The 18,544-nt window shown below is 39.9% G+C and overlaps 1 protein-coding gene across 8 annotated transcripts in view; it reads right to left on the bottom strand.

Annotated features, from left to right (window-relative positions):
• unc13ba (unc-13 homolog Ba (C. elegans)) overlaps positions 1-18,544 on the bottom strand; it is a 207,586-nt gene that overhangs the window by 188,563 nt on the left and 479 nt on the right. For all 8 annotated transcript variants that reach the window (XM_085179929.1, XM_085179932.1, XM_085179931.1 and 5 more), the window contains exon 2: positions 6-35. In XM_085179929.1, the coding sequence (XP_085036055.1) occupies positions 6-35 (30 nt within the window). The remainder of the gene's footprint in view (positions 1-5; positions 36-18,544) is intronic.

The following is an 18,544-nucleotide window of genomic DNA, read 5'->3' on the forward strand; positions in this document are numbered from 1 at the left end:
CTTACCTGGGGGCCCGTGGAGTTTGGCTTTCTTTACTGAAAGAAGAAGAGAGAAAAAACATATTAGTCCCAATGTGATGAAGAGGATGAAGAGGATTCTATGACTCATCAGGATTATATACTCTTAGATATTTCAATGGAATTTAGTTTTGAGGGACTGAACAATGTTCTAACCCCTCTACACTCTTATTCCTGATTGTTGATGTACTTCAAAAATAAAAATGCGCAATAAAATTGCATAAAATTAACCCTAAGCCTATCAAATAACAGTTCAATGTGTTGTATGACTGTAGGAAACAAATACAGTTTTTATATTTGATGTATATTATTATGGTTGAAACAGTATTGGCACTGTTGCAACAGCTGCAGGAAGAATGGACTGTGTGAATCAACAATCAGCGAGTTGTGAAAAGACACTGACACAATCTGCTAAATCCATAAATATTAACCTAGAATAAGTTAACCCAGCCAAACACTGGAACCGTTCATAGAGATCACACATCTGTGATAAGAAACAGTTCATAGTTTATCTTGTGGGTGGAAAGATATGAGACACATTTCTCACTGCATACATCCTACCAGAATCTTTTCAGTGACTTCACATAATTTACCACTGTGACTGTCATCATGACATAAAAAACAAACAAACCCATCAAACATCATTTAAACATTAACTGTATAATCATCCGTCAGCTTAACTTTATCGTTTTACTATAAGCCATAGCTTCCACCTTGATGAACGGCTGATGGTACTTTGGGTGCTTTCTTATTTCCAATCAATCAATCAATCAATCAAAGCTTTATTAATCAAAGCCCCCCCCCCCACCCCCCCACCCCTGACCTTACACACACAACACAGACATTACATGGGGATACAAGTCGGAGATCGGTAGCATTACAGAAAAACACTGAAATATACAGTGGGGCAAAAAAGTATTTAGTCAGCCACCGATTGTGCAAGTTCCCCCACTTAAAATGATGACAGAGGTCAGTAATTTGCACCAGAGGTACACTTCAACTGTGAGAGACAGAATGTGAAAAAAAATCCATGAATTCACATGGTAGGATTTGTAAAGAATTTATTCGTAAATCAGGGTGGAAAATAAGTATTTGGTCACCTCAAACAAGGAAAATCCCTGGCTCTCACAGACCTGTAACGTCTTCTGTAAGAAGCTTTTCTGTCCCCCACTCGTTACCTGTATGAATGGCACCTGTTTGACCTCATCATCTGTATAAAAGACACCTGTCCACAGCCTCAACCAGTCAGACTCCAAACTCCGCCATGGCCAAGACCAAAGAGCTTTCGAAGGACACCAGGAAAAGAATTGTAGACCTGCACCAGACTGGGAAGAGTGAATCTACAATAGGCAAGCAGCTTGGTGTGAAAAAATCAACTGTGGGAGCAATCATCAGAAAATGGAAGACATACAAGACCACTGATAATCTCCCTCGATCTGGGGCTCCACGCAAGATCTCATCCCGTGGGGTCAAAATGATCATGAGAACGGTGAGCAAAGATCCCAGAACCACACGGGGGGACCTGGTGAATGACCTGCAGAGAGCTGGGACCAAAGTAACAAAGGTCACCATCAGTAACACACTACAACGGCAGGGAATCAAATCCCGCAGTGCCAGACGTGTTCCGCTGCTGAAGCCAGTGCATGTCCAGGCCCGTCTGAAGTTTGCCAGAGAGCACATGGATGATACAGCAGAGGATTGGGAGAATGTCATGTGGTCAGATGAAACCAAAGTAGAACTTTTTGGTATAAACTCAACTCGTAGTGTTTGGAGGAAGAAGAATACTGAGTTGCATCCCAAGAACACCATACCTACTGTGAAGCATGGGGGTGGAAACATCATGCTATGGGGCTGTTTTTCTGCCAAGGGGACAGGACGACTGATCCGTGTTAAGGACAGAATGAATGGGGCCAAGTATCGTGAGATTTTGAGCCAAAACCTCCTTCCATCAGTGAGAACTTTGAAGATGAAACGAGGCTGGGTCTTCCAACATGACAATGATCCAAAACACACCGCCCGGGCAACAAAGGAGTGGCTCCGTAAGAAGCATTTGAAAGTCCTGGAGTGGCCTAGCCAGTCTCCAGACCTCAACCCCATAGGAAATCTGTGGCGGGAGTTGAAAGTCCGTGTTGCTCGGCGACAGCCCCAAAACATCACTGCTCTTGAGAAGATCTGCATGGAGGAATGGGCCAAAATACCAGCTACTGTGTGTGCAAACCTGGTAAAGACCTATAGTAAACGTTTGACCTCTGTTATTGCCAACAAAGGTTATGTTACAAAGTATTGAGTTGTATTTTTGTTATTGACCAAATACTTATTTTCCACCCTGATTTACGAATAAATTCTTTACAAATCCTACCATGTGAATTCATGGATTTTTTTTTCACATTCTGTCTCTCACAGTTGAAGTGTACCTCTGGTGCAAATTACTGACCTCTGTCATCATTTTAAGTGGGGGAACTTGCACAATCGGTGGCTGACTAAATACTTTTTTGCCCCACTGTACACTACAATGGGAAAGTACAAGAGGAAAAAAGAGAACTCTACTCATGCTGTGCTTCCATGGTAGGACAACATGAGAACAGGAAACAAAAAAACTCCTCTGCACAAAAAGCACATAAATGTCCACAGCACAACTTTGTGAAAGACATAACAAGCCACAGGATCGGGTGGAGGGTGAGGAGTAATCCGAAGCGAACACAGCAGCCGCCCTGCACAGCGCTACCATTCCAGCTCGGCACACAGACCCGCCGTGTTTGGAAAGGGAGGGGGATGAGTGTGTGCTTATCAGTGTAAGTGTACGTGTGCGTGTCCATAGTTCAGCTGAGACAGTGGATAAATCTGCATGTTTGATTTGGAAGAGAGTTTATTCCTGATACAACCCTTCCTCCCAGTAGAGCTTTGCTTTTAAGAAGGTTTTGGTTATTATTTCCGTCCTGGTACTGCACACATAATACTGCACGCAAAAAAAACCAAACAAATCCATCTTCTACCAAACAAGAATGGGAAAACATTGCTTTCTCAAAAATCTAACAGCTGCTCTGTTCCCAGATGTTTTTGGACTGTTGTTAAAAAAGAACGAGTGCATGCTACGCAGTGGTAAACATCACCCTGTCACAACTTCTGAAAAGTATTGCTGTCATCAAATCCAGATGAGACTAATACTTTTCCTAAAATGGTACATTTTCTCAGTTGAAACATTTGATTGGTTTTCTATATTCTATCATGAATAAAATGTGAGTTTATGAGACATGTTTCTGTTTCTGTTACATGTTTACTTACTTCTTTGCTAATCAGTAATCCTATTAGCTACACTAGCGCCGCAGTAATTGGTGGAATAAAGCAACTGTGTTACTAGTTCAAGCTGCACCTGTTGGCACGACAATCCCAAATGTGCGCCAATGGAGTTCACAAACTTTGTTGGCCACGCCCCCACCCGCCTGACCAGCGGGGTGATGTCACTATTCCTCAGCCTTTTATGACTGAGGGGTTTACAACATTTAGCCAAGCAAAATAATGTATTCTGATTACAGTTTTACAACAAACCTGAATATGACTACAGCTCGCTCACTTTCAAAGAAACATGATGCTGCAGTTACATTTCTCCTCTCAGTCCAGCAACTTTCTGAAGCAACAGTTCTTCATCTATGACTCCGTATCTTTGCTACTATGTGGATTCAAACAGAATAATCGAGCAGAATGGGGCTCTCTTTATGCTCTACTCAGTTTCCCAGCTCAGTTGATACATTTAAGAACCTAAAGTGATACACAGGCCTTATTAAAATGTATAAAGAGCCTTGAGTTGGACACATGTGATCTGTATACACATTTTTGTGTGTTTCGTTGGCTTTACTGTAATGTTGCATTTTAAACTTTTGCTGAGCAAAGCATCAAGCAGCGACTTTTGTTTGCACAACAGGAGCTATGTGCAAAGTAAACCTTATGTTATGTTCCTGATGGTGTTGCAATCAATGTATTTATTCTGGGGACTAAATATTATTAGCCTCTAAAGAGCAGCATGAGAAACTGCTATTATAAGCTAGCATTTAGAGAAAAAGGGGTTATTTGTCTACAAAAAAAGAACTCAATAATATTTTATATTTTTTTAAAAACAGAGCTGAGATTTTAAATGTACTGAGACCCAGAATGCCTTGAAATTCACAAGAGAGTCTTGAAATGCCAACATGTTCTTGGCTTCAGGCTAGAAAGTCTCCGATATTGATCTGCAGTTCAATCAGGCCTCCCTTAAATCTGTTGCAGTCATTTGACTATGCAGCAGCATCAAAGCTTATTGCCTTTTTAGGGCTAATTCAGTTATTTAAATCCAGTTTAGACACATGTTCTCACTGAGGAAGATCAATATGCTCATTCAATCACAGTCAGAGTGAGAGATGTGATAAGAAAAACAGAGAGACAGAGACTGTTAACAGGTCATTTATCTTAGGCTGTCAGCACAGCTTGCTTTGTGTGTCAGTCATGGCAGCTCGGCAGAGGCTCACAGTGGCCTCGTTGGTCAAGTGCCAACTGGGCTCTGATGCTACCTGTGTGAATGACCCAACACTGTGAGAGAAGATGTGATTCAGTCTCATTCAAAAATAAATAAATGTGAAACAGGTGGCTCAAGGTTAGCGCCACTGCTTTATATTAAATGTAAAAAGTGTTCTGAAACTTTAGCTCACATGTTCTGAATTTACTTAATTATTTAATATTCAGTGTAAAGTTGGCTCTGTGAGCCACCTCTCAGAATCACAGCTCCTAACGGAGAAGCGTTAAAACCAACATTAAAACAACACAGCTCATATTTGTAACTGTGTGACAACAGATGGCAGCTGTCAGGTGTTAATCCTGAGTCCGATGTAATGCACAGCGCAACATTGTTTTGATTCAAGGCGATAAAACCGGATCAGCAGCTCATTCAAATTAAAATCAAAAAGAGCCTTATCATGACACACATGATTGGCAGCAACGGACATGTGACTTGTGCAAAGTTTATACTTAGACGTTATATAACGTACGAAGGATTTAAAGCCCTACCAGATGTGATGATGTGTGTTTGTGACATTTGAGCACAGAGTCATCTCTGAAACAAGGCACCAAGGATCAAAATGATGCAGCACAATCAAAAAATCCTTCAAAACCTAAGAGTGACAATGCAACATCAGAATGAGTTCTGAACTTCTGCTTGGTGGAAAAATGAATCCTCTTCCCTTAGTCTGATGTGTATGGAAGCCTGTTTCCGCCACTAGAGAAAAAAAAAGGCTCCATAACTCGAAATTCTGAGTTATTTTCTCCACATTTCAACTTTTTTTCTCAAAATTTTGACTTGAGTTAGTTATTAACTCAAAATTTTGAGAAAAGTGACTCAAAATATCGAGTTGGCGCTGCCAATCAGTAATCTATGTGAATGATGTCATTTCCTTGTTACCCGGAAGCTGAAGCCCTCAGGTACAAATGCTACAGCTAAGCTACCGGTATTACATCCAGTCATGAAAGCACAGATTGCTGAGTATTTTCAGCGTGGCTTCAAAAATGATGAAATCCTTGTGTTATTAGCTGAATCACATGACGTTACTATCAGCAAACGTACTCGCGAAAGCGCCAATGTGTTGCGATCCGGTTTTCAGTGCGTGTTACTTTGCGCCATATGCTTCCGAGCCAGTGACCTCAAGAAAGTGACCTCATTCACATAGATTACTGATTGGCAGGGCTAACTCGAAAATTTTGAGTTAATTAGTTGAAATTTCGAGTTATGGATACTTGTTTTTTTTGTTTTTTTTAGTGGCTGAAATGGGCTGATGTGTATGGAAGCCCGTTTCCGCCACTAAAAAAAACGCAAACAAACAAAAAAAAGACCAGGTGTTCATAACTCGAAGTTTCAACTTATTAACTCGAAATTTGGACAAACATAACTCAAAATTTTGAGTTACTTTTAACTCATACTTTGAATGAGGTCACTTTCTTCTTACCTGGAAGCATATGGCGCAGAGCAACGCACACTCCAAACCGGACTGCAACACATTGGCGCTTTCGCGAGTACGTTTGCTGATAGTAACGTCATGTGATTCAGCTAATAACACAAGGATTTCATCATTTTTGAAGCCACGCTGAAAATACTGAGCAATCTGTGCATTCATGACTGGATGTAATACCGGTAGCTTAGCTGTAGCATTTGTACCTGAGGGCTTCAGCTTCCGGGTAACAAGGAAATTACATCATTCACATAGATTACTGATTGGCAGCGCTAACTCAATATTTTGAGTCACTTTTCTCAAAATTTTGAGTTAATAACTAACTCAAGTAAGTCGAAAGTTTGAGAAAAAAGTTGAAATGTTGAGAAAATAACTCAAAATTTCGAGTTATGGATCCTTTTTTTGTTCTTTAGTGGCGGAAACAGGCTTCCACAGAGGTGGGATGTGGTCTACATGTCTGTGGTGACATTCTTAGACATTCTCACTACTTCCCAGTGCTGTTTGGTGGACACCTCTCCGCCTCCTACAACCTCACCTACCAGCACAAATACTGATCTGCACCTGAAGTAGGTGTCTGCTCCGGGATTACAAACCCAAACTAACACGGATGGCTGGTATCCAAACTTTCTCTTACACTGCAAAAACAGTTAATGTTTAATGTTTTCGAACAATATTAAAGATGAGAAATTGGACATTCAGCACTTATATAAGACTGGCAGTACATCGCTTAACAGTTTTTCAGGAAGTTACCACAGGTGTTGGGTAGCACCAGATATCCTGATTTGTTTAAAGCAGCCTAAACCTCAACTTCATGCAAATGAAGCGCAGCCAATACAATGTTGTCTTTGAAGACAGCAACGGACAGGAAGTTCTGACAAACTGGCAGAAAACAAAGGCTTGTAATGAAAAAAAAAAAAGTCACCTAAAATATAAATGTAAGTGCATCGCTCTTTAAGATTTGGACAAATAAAAATGCGAGTGTCACATTTTAGAGCTTGCAGAGGTCAGCGTCCATCTGGGCTACAGGGCTGGTGAGGCTGATCAGAGGTAGTAAAGCAGGCACGTGTCTTCTGGAGTGATTGTATGACAGGATGCGTGCTGCTGGTGACCGCATGTTTAGCTGGTGGGATAATCCCTCCAAGCTAATGCTTTAAGCGGGGCTGAAATCTACCAGACCCTGCTACATTGTACTGTGGATGAATTACAAAAGAGACATAGGAAAGCAGAAAGACTTCTTTTCATTGGTCAGTAGCTAACTCTTAAACCTTTTTTCTTTCTTAATACCTGAAAAAAATAAAGAGACTGAGAAAAACCATTTGGGGAAAAGAGCAGGCTGATGTTCGTGTGATGACAAGTGCACTGGATTAAAGCTGCTACTGAGGAGCACTCAAACGCACATCTGTAATGTCTCCATACGCAATGGAGGACGTGGATGACAAGGCATTGTGCTTTTGCACAACAACACAATGCTTATACTGAAGCTTATATTCAAGCACAGCAGGCTTGATAATATATTTGGTTCTTTAAATGCCCAATTTAAAATATATAATTATGTTTGCTTAAAAGCAAGTTTACTGAGCAATTACAGCCATCTTGTATCTATCCCGAACTTTCAGGGTTTGCATTATATAACTTTTCCTTGTCATTTTAAATACAAGGCCCAAAGAGAGGGAGGTCATCATTAGCAGGACAAGTAGATTTTTATTTTAATGAAATCGATACAGCATGGTATCACAATACTATTGCAAAATTGCAATATTGTATCCATTCAGGGACAAAGTTACATTACTCTAGGAATACTACAAACATGCATATCGTCCTGAGATAACGGTAGCCGAGTAAAATTAAATTAAATGGGCTCAAAAAACAGCGAACAAAAAAACAACTGGACACACTTAGCTCGACAAATTCAGAGCCAACTGGTGCCTGACTCGACCTGACTGCACTCGCTCTCAGAGAGATTATCAAAGGTTTAAAAAAGATTGCTGTCTAATTTACAAATGCAGTCAGATTGCCGACATGTTGCCATCAATCTGAATGAGTGTTTGTCAGTGAGCAAAGGCAGCTCGCTGGTTATATTCTGGCTATATTTCTATACAACAGGAAGGTTGATGAGCACAAATGTAATAGTTAAATGTCCATTTCTGTCAAAGTGGACGGCAACAGATGTGGGATTTGTAATGATTTATCACAGCTAATTGTTAGATTATCAGAAACATGCCTAAATCATAATGTGTGTTATTTCAGTACTCACATATTGCTAAATGTTAAAAAGCACAATTATATTTTATTGCGAGTGACGTATGATAATAATGATAATATCACATCGCAGGGTCTTTGGGTGTTTCCACATCAAATCATTAGGTCAAACTAAACCTACAGACAGGAAGCAAAAGTGCAATCACGAAACATCTTCATGGAAGGAAATACAGAAGGTTTACAACAAGGTGCAAACCGCCGGTTACACTGTCGTCAGTGGCCAAGTCAGTCACCTAATCTCAACCCACTAGACAAGTTTTCTCAAGGAACCTCAAGGAAGCAACACCCACAATTAGCACCCACCCACATCTGTGGTGATCTCCAGAGGTTCCACATTTCAGACAGACACTGACTACAAAGTTAGATGTTTTTAATACAAAATAATCTTTATATTTAACATCCTGTTAGTTTGGACAATTCATTTTAAACCTCTAAAAAATGGAGTTATGTGGTGTTTCTGAGGACGCCACCCTGAACCTTAGCCGTAAGCAACTGGATATTATCGCTTTCACTTCACTGCTGGCACGGCGTCGAATTTTGCTGTCCTGGAAAGCTCCTCACCCTCCAGCCCGATCACGTTGGCTGGAAGATGTTATGTTCTTTTTAAAAATGGAGAAAATAAAATTTAGACTCAGAGGAAATGTTAATAAGTTCTCACAGATGTGGCAGCCTTTTATCATTTACTTTAACTCACTGAAAACACAACAGACTAAACTTTTGTACCACAGGGTTCCCTTTTGTTATGGTTTTTGGAGGGAGTTGATTTTTTTTAAAAATTATTATTATTTTGTTTGTTTGTTTGTTTGTTTGTTCTTCCTTTTTTCTCTTTCTTTTTTCTGTTTTATTGTTATCATCCGAATCTTAATGGCCTAATTTGTTTTGATATATGTCTTTATATCGGTTGGTACTTGCTGTATTGGGCCTGATATGTCAAATTACATGTGCAAAACTTTATAAATAAAGAGGGAAAAAAAAAAAGAAGTTATGTGTATAAAAATGGGTTTAATTTCTAAACCGCTCACACATTTTTTTGAGTAAAGCTGAAACTGTGGTTGTGTGCAGAGGCAAAACTACAGAAACTGAGTCAAATTATGGGCTTCACTATATTTAACTTACAGATATGCATCATTCACTTAAGTGTTACGTTTATTCTCCGTATCACATGTAAAATTCATCAAAATACATTTTGAAAGTAAGGCCTAAATGTTTGTTACGTTGCTCTCACCAGGAGTACAACATCTATGAATTACATGAACAGTGAATTTGTAACCGATATCCAAAACAACTATCCAAGACTGAACTTCTAGCCTGACATGGGAGAGAAAAAAAACAACATCTGACAAACTCTGAAAGCTAAAATGATTTTCTGTCATCTCCTCTGTACACCGATGACATTCTTCTCTTTGTTGGACTGCAGCTCTGACTGTGACCACTTACAATCTGCTCTGGTGTCTCAGGTTTGAGCTCTTTGAAGTGACAATGAAAGTGCAGCTTTGAAGCTCAGGGTTGGAAACGGCGTCTCGGTGGGGAAATAAAGACACTTTTGAGCCTCTGGAGCGTCACGACTTTAACTCTCTGGAAGCTGGCCGTGTAGAGGAGAGCCCTGGACAGGATCCACGACCTCTAATCTGTGCCCGAACATTCACGAATCGTTCTTCCCTCAGTTTTGTCATCAGTGAGTGAAAGACATGCTTGATTGGGTCAAAGGTCAGGCGACAGTCTCAGAAAATTTGGTGATCTTATGGAGATCTTAGAGGTTTTTGGGCCACTTTACCTCTGTCTTGTGAAGCAACACCTAACCAGTGTAATCATTGGATTAAGCTACTTTTATCAGGAGCCACATCATCACCAAGTTCTAACGTCAGCATTACAAGTCCAGGTTAGCACACCCTTTGGACACCTCTTAAACCAAACTGCCTGGAATCAGCTCTACATCTTTATTTCTTTAATTTGTCATGAATTCATTTTAAAAAAGAGAAAAAAGCAGATCACAGCTGGACACAAACTGTTCATCAGGCTGGGAAAACATGGCTGCAATTCCTAAATAGTCAAATGTAATATTTAAACACCCTAAATTATATCTGAAAGTCTACACAAGTTGATTGCTTCTTTCTGCCAGCTGGTGTCAGTTTGTGACAACCTGCAGGACATCTGCACCCCTCATGAAACTTGAGCATATTTATTTATATTTGGCAAACTTTGGGGGTTTATTTCATTAAAAATAAAAGATGGCCCCCTTTTACAATGATGTGCTTTTCATCTAAAGAAAAGTTGCACATAAAATATATGATATTCTTTTACTTTGAAATATAACATTACCACACAATCACTCAGGTGTAGAAACACTTAATAAAATGTGTTGAACAGGAGCAGCAGACCTGACATGCTCAGCAGCCAGACAGGCATAGACTATAGCAGTGTCATTACGAGGGGCCAGACTGTGCCTCTATTTTTAGCTCCAGTCCTTCAGCTCGTGGTGGGTTTGAGAGCGTACAGGTTGCAAACCTTTTGGCCATGTCATTAACACCCTCTCACTTCCATTAATGTACAGCCCCCGTGGACCTCGCCAGGCCGACCTAATAAATACAACTATTGTGGATCCAGCATGGGTTGGTCAGTATCCTCTGACTGAAGTATGTTTGATCAATTTACTCATGTATAAGCTTCTGCTTACGCTCGGGCTTCATGCTAGCAGCATATACGGCTGTATGTTTGTGTGCAAACGCTTCAAATTCAGCTTATGGATTAACATAATTTCTCTGAACTGTATCTAAAGACACTTTATATTGCAAGATAAAGCTGTAATATATATATTCTGTGTAGAGTTTAGTGTTGTGAGCATACACATTCCTTCATTTAATGATCTGTTTCAATGCCAGAGCCTCATTGTGTTTACATTAGCATGTATACCACATATTATCCTGCATAAACGCAAATGAAAAGAGACCGTCTCCCTACCGCTCCACGATAATGAGCCAATTAGAGAGACGCTACTGAAAGTCCACGAGTGATCCAGTATGAGTGGATCATGGAACGAGGGCTTTATGGACCATGACATTACCACAGACAGTCGCACCATTACCTGAGTGCTTGTCTTCATCTGTTCACTGTGTGTCAACACGTATTCATCACAAACACAAATTAGAGTCCCGATCGATCAATATCTGGGGTCTAAAACAAATCAAAACTCACAAACCTCGTTTACAAACCAGGATTAAAACCAGTTTTAGATCCTCCGTGTTTTTTAGGACCTGCATTTCTAAGAAAATGAAACTTATGGACGTCTGCATACCTGGGTTACATCCAACCCTTTTTCCTGATCAGTTTTTGCACAGTGATCAGACCTTCATATAATAAAACCTGCAGAGGTTTGACCCTTCAAACCTCTGCAGGTCTATTTTTTTTTTTTTATTCAAGAAAATTGAATTATTAAATTAAATTAAATGATAAGAATCAATAAAAACAATGACATTAAATCAGTTTTATCAGTATCTAACCTTTGTGCTCACTGTGATGAGCGCAAAGAGAATACAGAATCCAGGAGTCGTAAAGCTTCATATGTTGATTTTTTCCCACTTTGTCTATCTTAGGTTTACAGCGATCCCGTCCCAGATGTCACCGAGGGAAGAGGCCATCACATGGCTGAGCACAGAAAGACAGACAATCACATCTACACCCAATTCAGAGTCACCATTGCCACCAGCAGTCTCTGGACTGTGAGAGGAAAGCCACAGGAGAACACTCCACACATACAGCCCAGGACCCACCTGCTGTGAAACGGTGGTGCTAACCACCGCACCACAACGCTGCGCCCTAATTGAAATATTACAACTTTTACGATCACCTATGTAAAATATGAGCAGTGCACATGAACTGTTAAATCCTCTTTGTCCTCTTCTTGTTTGCTTTTCTCTTTAGGGGCCTCCACAGTGGATCATGTACTTCCATCCCTAGCATCCTCTGCACAGCTTCCTTCAATACATCCCTTTCCCTCTTTTCCTGTAACTTTGTTGCCAAAGAGCTTGACCTGAGCTGTCCCTCTGATGTACTCATGTCTAATCTTATCCTTTCTGGTCACTCCCAATGAAAAGCATCTTCAGCTCTGCCACCTCCAGCTTGCCCTCCTGCCTTTTGTCAGCTCCACGGTTTCCAAATAATAAACCATAGCAGGTGTCACTGCTACCATTCTGTCACAAATCACCCCGACACTCATCTCCACCCACTCCATCCTGCCTGCACTCTCTTTCTCATCTCTTGTGCACTGCCCATTGCTTTGGATGGTTGAGCCGAGGTATTTAAACTCATGTACTCTCACCATCTCTACTCCTTGCACCTTCACTGTTTTCAGCTGGGAGATTCAGAGCGTAGACCAGAACTCTTTGGAGAAATTAAATATATATTTCATCAACCTGGGAGCATCTCGGGATTTTCCAGGAGTAACTGGAAAACAGTGATGTTAGGAACGTTTAGCCTAATACTGATCCAATTCTGTTTCAGATAAGTGCAAAAAAATGGATGGATGCTGGTTTACACATATTTGTCATTACTCCCAAATGTGCCAACTGATGCTTATACTGCAATAAGAATCACCAATCACTATCAAAACTCCCGCCTTTGTAAGAAAAAGAGAAGAAAAAGTGCTGAGACAGCACCAATTTCTGCAAAGAGCACAAAAATCAGGTGAACGCAGTTTTGTGTCTGTATTTTCTCTGCATTTCATGTCACAATCGTCTTGGAGTCTACTTCTTTGAGCACTCCTCGGCCTGAGTTGAGACAAGTGGCCAGTAGCAAAGATTAAGTGTAAAGAGAAACTGTTAGATTGAGCCAATGCTCGTAGCAGGAAATAGCCTTATCACGACGGGGAGGGAAAGAGAAGGAGGAAGTGAAGTCCACTGGCCCATGTGAGTTGCAGTCCAACATACACACACGTATACAAGCATAACCACGCAGGATAGGAAAAGCAGCAGATGGCATCGGGATTATTTCCCCTCTATCCCCACCCCCGCCTCCACAGATTGGCCGCTGAAGCTTTGCTTGCATCCCTGTGATTCCACTACAGTGTGTGCCGGTGTACTGGCTGACCTGGTCTGCCCTCACCTTTTGCATCTGATGGCCTACAAAATGGTTTTAGTTATCACCTTGAATGCATGAATCCAAACCAGGCCAATAAAAAAAACATAAATAAAATCAGCACAAGCTCCAGTTTCTGTGCCACGCTGCTATCTCCAAATGCCTGACAGTCGACCTGCACGTATTTATCTTCTATTACTGCCGGATAATTTCATCTAATGCAATTTCTTCACAGTAACCTTACTCAACACTGAGCAAATTATGCAATGCCATCAGTGTATGCATTTATTCCACTGATAATTGCTATCCAGAAATAGCTAGGAGTGGGTACAGACTGAGCTGTCAGAAGCTGCGTCCTCCCATCCTGCTTTCGTTTCTGCAGCCGTTCACTTCCTGCAGAGATCTGCAGGCCACCATGCAGGTACTGAGGGCGCTCAACACAACCAGGAATGAGGAAATGAGCCTCTGAAAAGTATCACAGGTTCCAAGAAGAATGCCACTCGTCAGGTTTTATATCAGGCACTTCCTTTAAGAGATGGAAAGACCGGCTTCTCTGATAGCATGTCAGGTACATCATAGACAAGAAAACTGCCAAAGAACACATTTACCACAGGCAGAGAGAGCATTTCCCAGCTCATCACACAGATACATCTCTTGTCCCTGAACAGCCTGATGACATCATAAGAACACAGTTGGTTAATCTGTTATCTGCTGGTGTTGTCAGCGTCTGACGTTGTACGCCAAGAAAGGCTCTTTTTTTTAGTCCAATATAATCACTTTAAACTACACCAAGACGTTTTTAAACCATAGAAACAGGAAAAAAATTTTAAAAAAAAGCAGCTAAATTGACTTTTATGCAGAAATTACCTAAAAGCAGAGTAAAGAGCACACATTACAGGAGGTGGGGTCATGCACGTCCAAGGACTGCTCTTTGACAGCGTGAATCTTAATACTATAGACTGTTTGTTTTTGTTCACTGCTCGTTCCTGTGAGGTTATTTCTCCTTATTTGCTTGTAGCTCATGTTTCTCACCTTACTGTCTGCATATGCAAGGAGATACTAGGTAGAGCTCCAAGTCTATTATTAGCGTTATAAAGAAAAGAAAGGGAGATTATCTCAGGAAGAATTCAGGTGACATTATAAAGCACTGAATCTGCAAAGAAACAATGATGGGCTGAACAAGTTAACAAAACATTAGCTTTTCACATGGAAAACTGTGGTTTACTTCCTCTTTCTGACAGTGTTGTTGTTTACTATTAAACTATTCTAGTCTGCCATCTAAAAATATATTATTTATTAAAGATTTGATGTGTCTGTAAAAGTCAGATGATGAAATATTTCAGATTTTTTAAAAAAGGAAAAGAAATACTGTTTAAAGGACAGTCGGATGACATATTATGTAGATTCGCTTGGGAGAAACGTTGAGAATCACACATCCACTCATATTTATAAGATGCATTTACTTCAGTGATGATGAGTGTTTGAGTCCATCCTAAGTCAGACCTGCAATAACTGATATTTATTGTATTTATGGCCTCATCTGGGCAGCAGAAACAAGTTGCAAGCACTCACACATCTGCACTTTATAAAGATGATGTGGTGAACATTTCTGGCGTATATGTCAAGATGTTGTGGGACAATGTCATGACTGATTTGAATCCATATTTCTGTCCTTCTGAGTGAAACAGCAAAGCTTAAAAAGCTGAGTGCAGGCTTCATGCTAACCTGAACAAGTAACAACTTTTATGTGAGCATGAAGCACCCTTTCTCAATCCCAGGGCAAGCTATGAAACAAAATTAGATTATTTTATAATTCCACTTGTCTGAGCCCACTGCGACCCAGGTGTGCTTCACTCGCTCCATCTCCAGCCTCACCCGCATCTCATCACTCTGTAATAGGAGTTGGGTGGAGGTGGTGGTGGCCTTTCATCCTCAGGCAGCGCTCACACCCAAAGATGAGAAATGGTCAGAAATGATCAGTGAGAAACAATACACCAGGGGCTGAGAGCTGGAGATAGCCAGACAATAGTTTGATGGTGTGAAAAATCAATCAGCATGTCTGCGAGAGAAGAGCAATTTGTGATCTGGAAAGGAGCCAAAAATGTTAATAAACTGGCGGTGAGGGGAAGCGCCGGCTTTTTAACCTTTAATGAATCAAACTTTGTCAGACCTGATACACATGCAGGTTTTCAACAAAAATTAAAAAAATCATTTCTTATTCTTTTACTTAGACATTAAAATCTCACATCGCTCATCAGCTTTAGTTGAACAACTGCAGATCAAGTGACTTGCTTCAGGGCAACTCAGGGGGCAGTTCACGTGGAAAGAGAACGCTGAACGACGAAGAAGGAAGTGCACATTTTATTTATAATGTCCCTGCAGAGATCTGTAACCTGCTACCTTAAAGGGGTCAGTCAGCTTTAGGGCTGCCACAAATGATTATTTTGATAGTCGACTAGTCACCGATTATTTTTGCGATTAGTCGACTAATCAGATCATCATCCATTGGACGTAAAACGTACTGCTTATTGCACCAGCAGCATCTGCTCTTATATAACTATCATTAGCTTACAGCTTGAAGTGTTTAAGGTATGTGCTAACTAAAAATAAAGACAAGAATATAGTTTATTAAATTTTAATGAAATGTGCAGATTGTTTTGGTGGAGTTTAATAAACTCAGCTGTCTGCTCCTTGCTATCTAAAATATAACAGGACACTGGAGGATATTCTCAAGCATCTCTTTAATCTCAGCCAAACCGATTTACTCAGGAACAAATAAAATACTAAAAAACAAAAGCCAAACAATAACATTTTTAAGTTATCCAAGTGACTTATATATCATGTTTAACCTGAGTAGTGAAAGACGGCGGTGGGTTTGAAAACGATTTGCCGGAGTCTGGTGTTCTCACGGCTCTAGTGAGCCTAGTACGGAAGCGTAGAGCTGCCACCCAGGCAAAAGAAAAATACAAGTGTATCACGTTATAACGTGAAGTTTATTGTTCTAACAAGATACTTTTCCTGTTTGTACAATATACTATCATGTTTGTACAATATACTTTTCACGTTTGAACAACATAATATCACGTTATTACAATATACATAATTATCACGTTCGTACAATATAATTATCACGTTCGTACAATATAATTATCATGTTCGTACAATATAATTATCACGTTCGTACAATATAAATATCACGTTCGTACAATATAATTATCACGTTCGTACAATATAAATATCACGTTCGTACAATATAATTATCACGTTCGTACAATATAAATATATTGTACGAACGTGATAATTATGTATATTGTAATAACGTGATATTATGTTGTTCAAACGTGAAAAGTATATTGTACAAACATGATAGTATATTGTACAAACAGGAAAAGTATCTTGTTAGAACAATAAACTTTTCACGTTATAACGTGATACACTTGTATTTTTCTTTTGCCTGGGTGGCAGCTCTACGCTTCTGTAGACTAGCCCCCGGCTAGCTATCGAGCTAGTGGCTAACAGACGTCTCCGAAAACGTCGGAGCGCTTTTGAAAATATGTGGTGTCTTGATAAACTGAGCAGATATTTGAGGTTTACACAGCTACATTCTCACCTGAAAACATGTTAAACGTTTATTTTGTGACCCAGAAAGAATAATAAGAGTAATATTAAAACTAACTAGCTGCCGCCATTGTTGGAAACTGAGCTGGGCTGCGCTATGAATTCTGGGACAGAGCTACTTCTTCTTCTTCTTCGGGGTTTAACGGCAGCTGGCATCCTTGTACATGCAGTGCTGCCATCTTCTGTTTCAGTCCGTTATTACACTCTTAAATCCTACTACTTATTCCTGTGTCTTTTGTGATCTTACAAAGCTTCAAACAACGTGTCGACTATTAAATTAGTCGTCGACGATTTTGATAGTCGACGTAATCGTGACTAGTCGACTAACCGTGGCAGCCCTAGTCAGCTTAAGGATAAAGACCTTAAAGTACCAAATGTCACCAAATACATAAAATGTGTTCTTGCCACAGCAAATTACAAAGAAATAGCCACTGATTAATCTATTTTCTTCCTCTTAATCTATTGAGGATGTGCAGTGTTAACGGTCAGGTGAGAGTATACAGTCCTAAGTTATGTTATTATGTTATGAATCCAGTTTTAAACTATTTTAATATGAAGTATTGACAGTTTTCGGGTTCATGTTATTTAAGAGTATAAGTGACCCAAATGTAGGCTGCTAAGAATCCACCTGAAAGAATCAGAAAACCGAGCTTTTACCGCAGCTGATGTAGCTCCAGATCACAAATAAAGTCTGAAAACGGCATGGAGACACGTGTTCCAGCCTTGTTTGCGCTGTAGCCGAGGATTTAAATATGCACAGGGAAAATGGAAACATAAAGGTAAGAAGACACAGCTGAACTCAAACTACTGAGACATGAGGCACCTGTAGTAAAACTAAGGTGAAGAAAAGAGACTGACAAAATCAAACAGGAAGTAGTTAACTGGACACAGTGACAAGCCGCTGACACTCAACTGAACACCAAGAAACACGGTGGAGGCTACGATCATCAAAAACACAAAGGACCAAATATAATAGAACTCAAAGACTACTTGACCTATAATGATAATTCTAAACAGGACTTGGAATGCTAAAATAATCATAGAAACTCAGATAAATGGTAATCCAAATTAAAGCTCAAGAATAATAATGAAAAGCTAAAAAAAACAAAACAAACAATAATCATAAAAATATGCCAACGAAATGGGTAAAAATCAGGGCCAGAAGACCTTCTATCATAATCAAGCATATGTTACTATAACAGGAAGAAAACAAACTTTAATCATTTTGTGAGCATTTTTTCATTCAGAAAAAATAAATAAATCACTAAATAAATCAATCCTCATTTAGACACAAAGCTAATACTTTAACAGCTGAAAACTGAGAGTGCTCTTTGGTGAGCATTGGCATTGAGCACTGATTACTAGATGGCTTGATTTAACCAAAGCGTAACTTTTCAGAGACTCGCAATATCGGACCATAAAATAGCAACAAAACATTAATGCACACATATCCATCGATAATGACCAAACGCTCTCACTTAACTGTGATTTTCCTTTTTTAAAGTCAGCATCCAGCCTGAGTGTTACACTAAACGTCACTGGAGGCAAATGAGGTTTAAATTCACCTTTCAGGGAAACACTTAAAGTTTATGTTATGCTCTGTATCTTCAC

This window comes from Neolamprologus multifasciatus, chromosome 12, assembly GCF_963576455.1.
Source record: "Neolamprologus multifasciatus chromosome 12, fNeoMul1.2, whole genome shotgun sequence".
In the NCBI taxonomy this organism is placed as follows: domain Eukaryota; kingdom Metazoa; phylum Chordata; class Actinopteri; order Cichliformes; family Cichlidae; genus Neolamprologus; species Neolamprologus multifasciatus.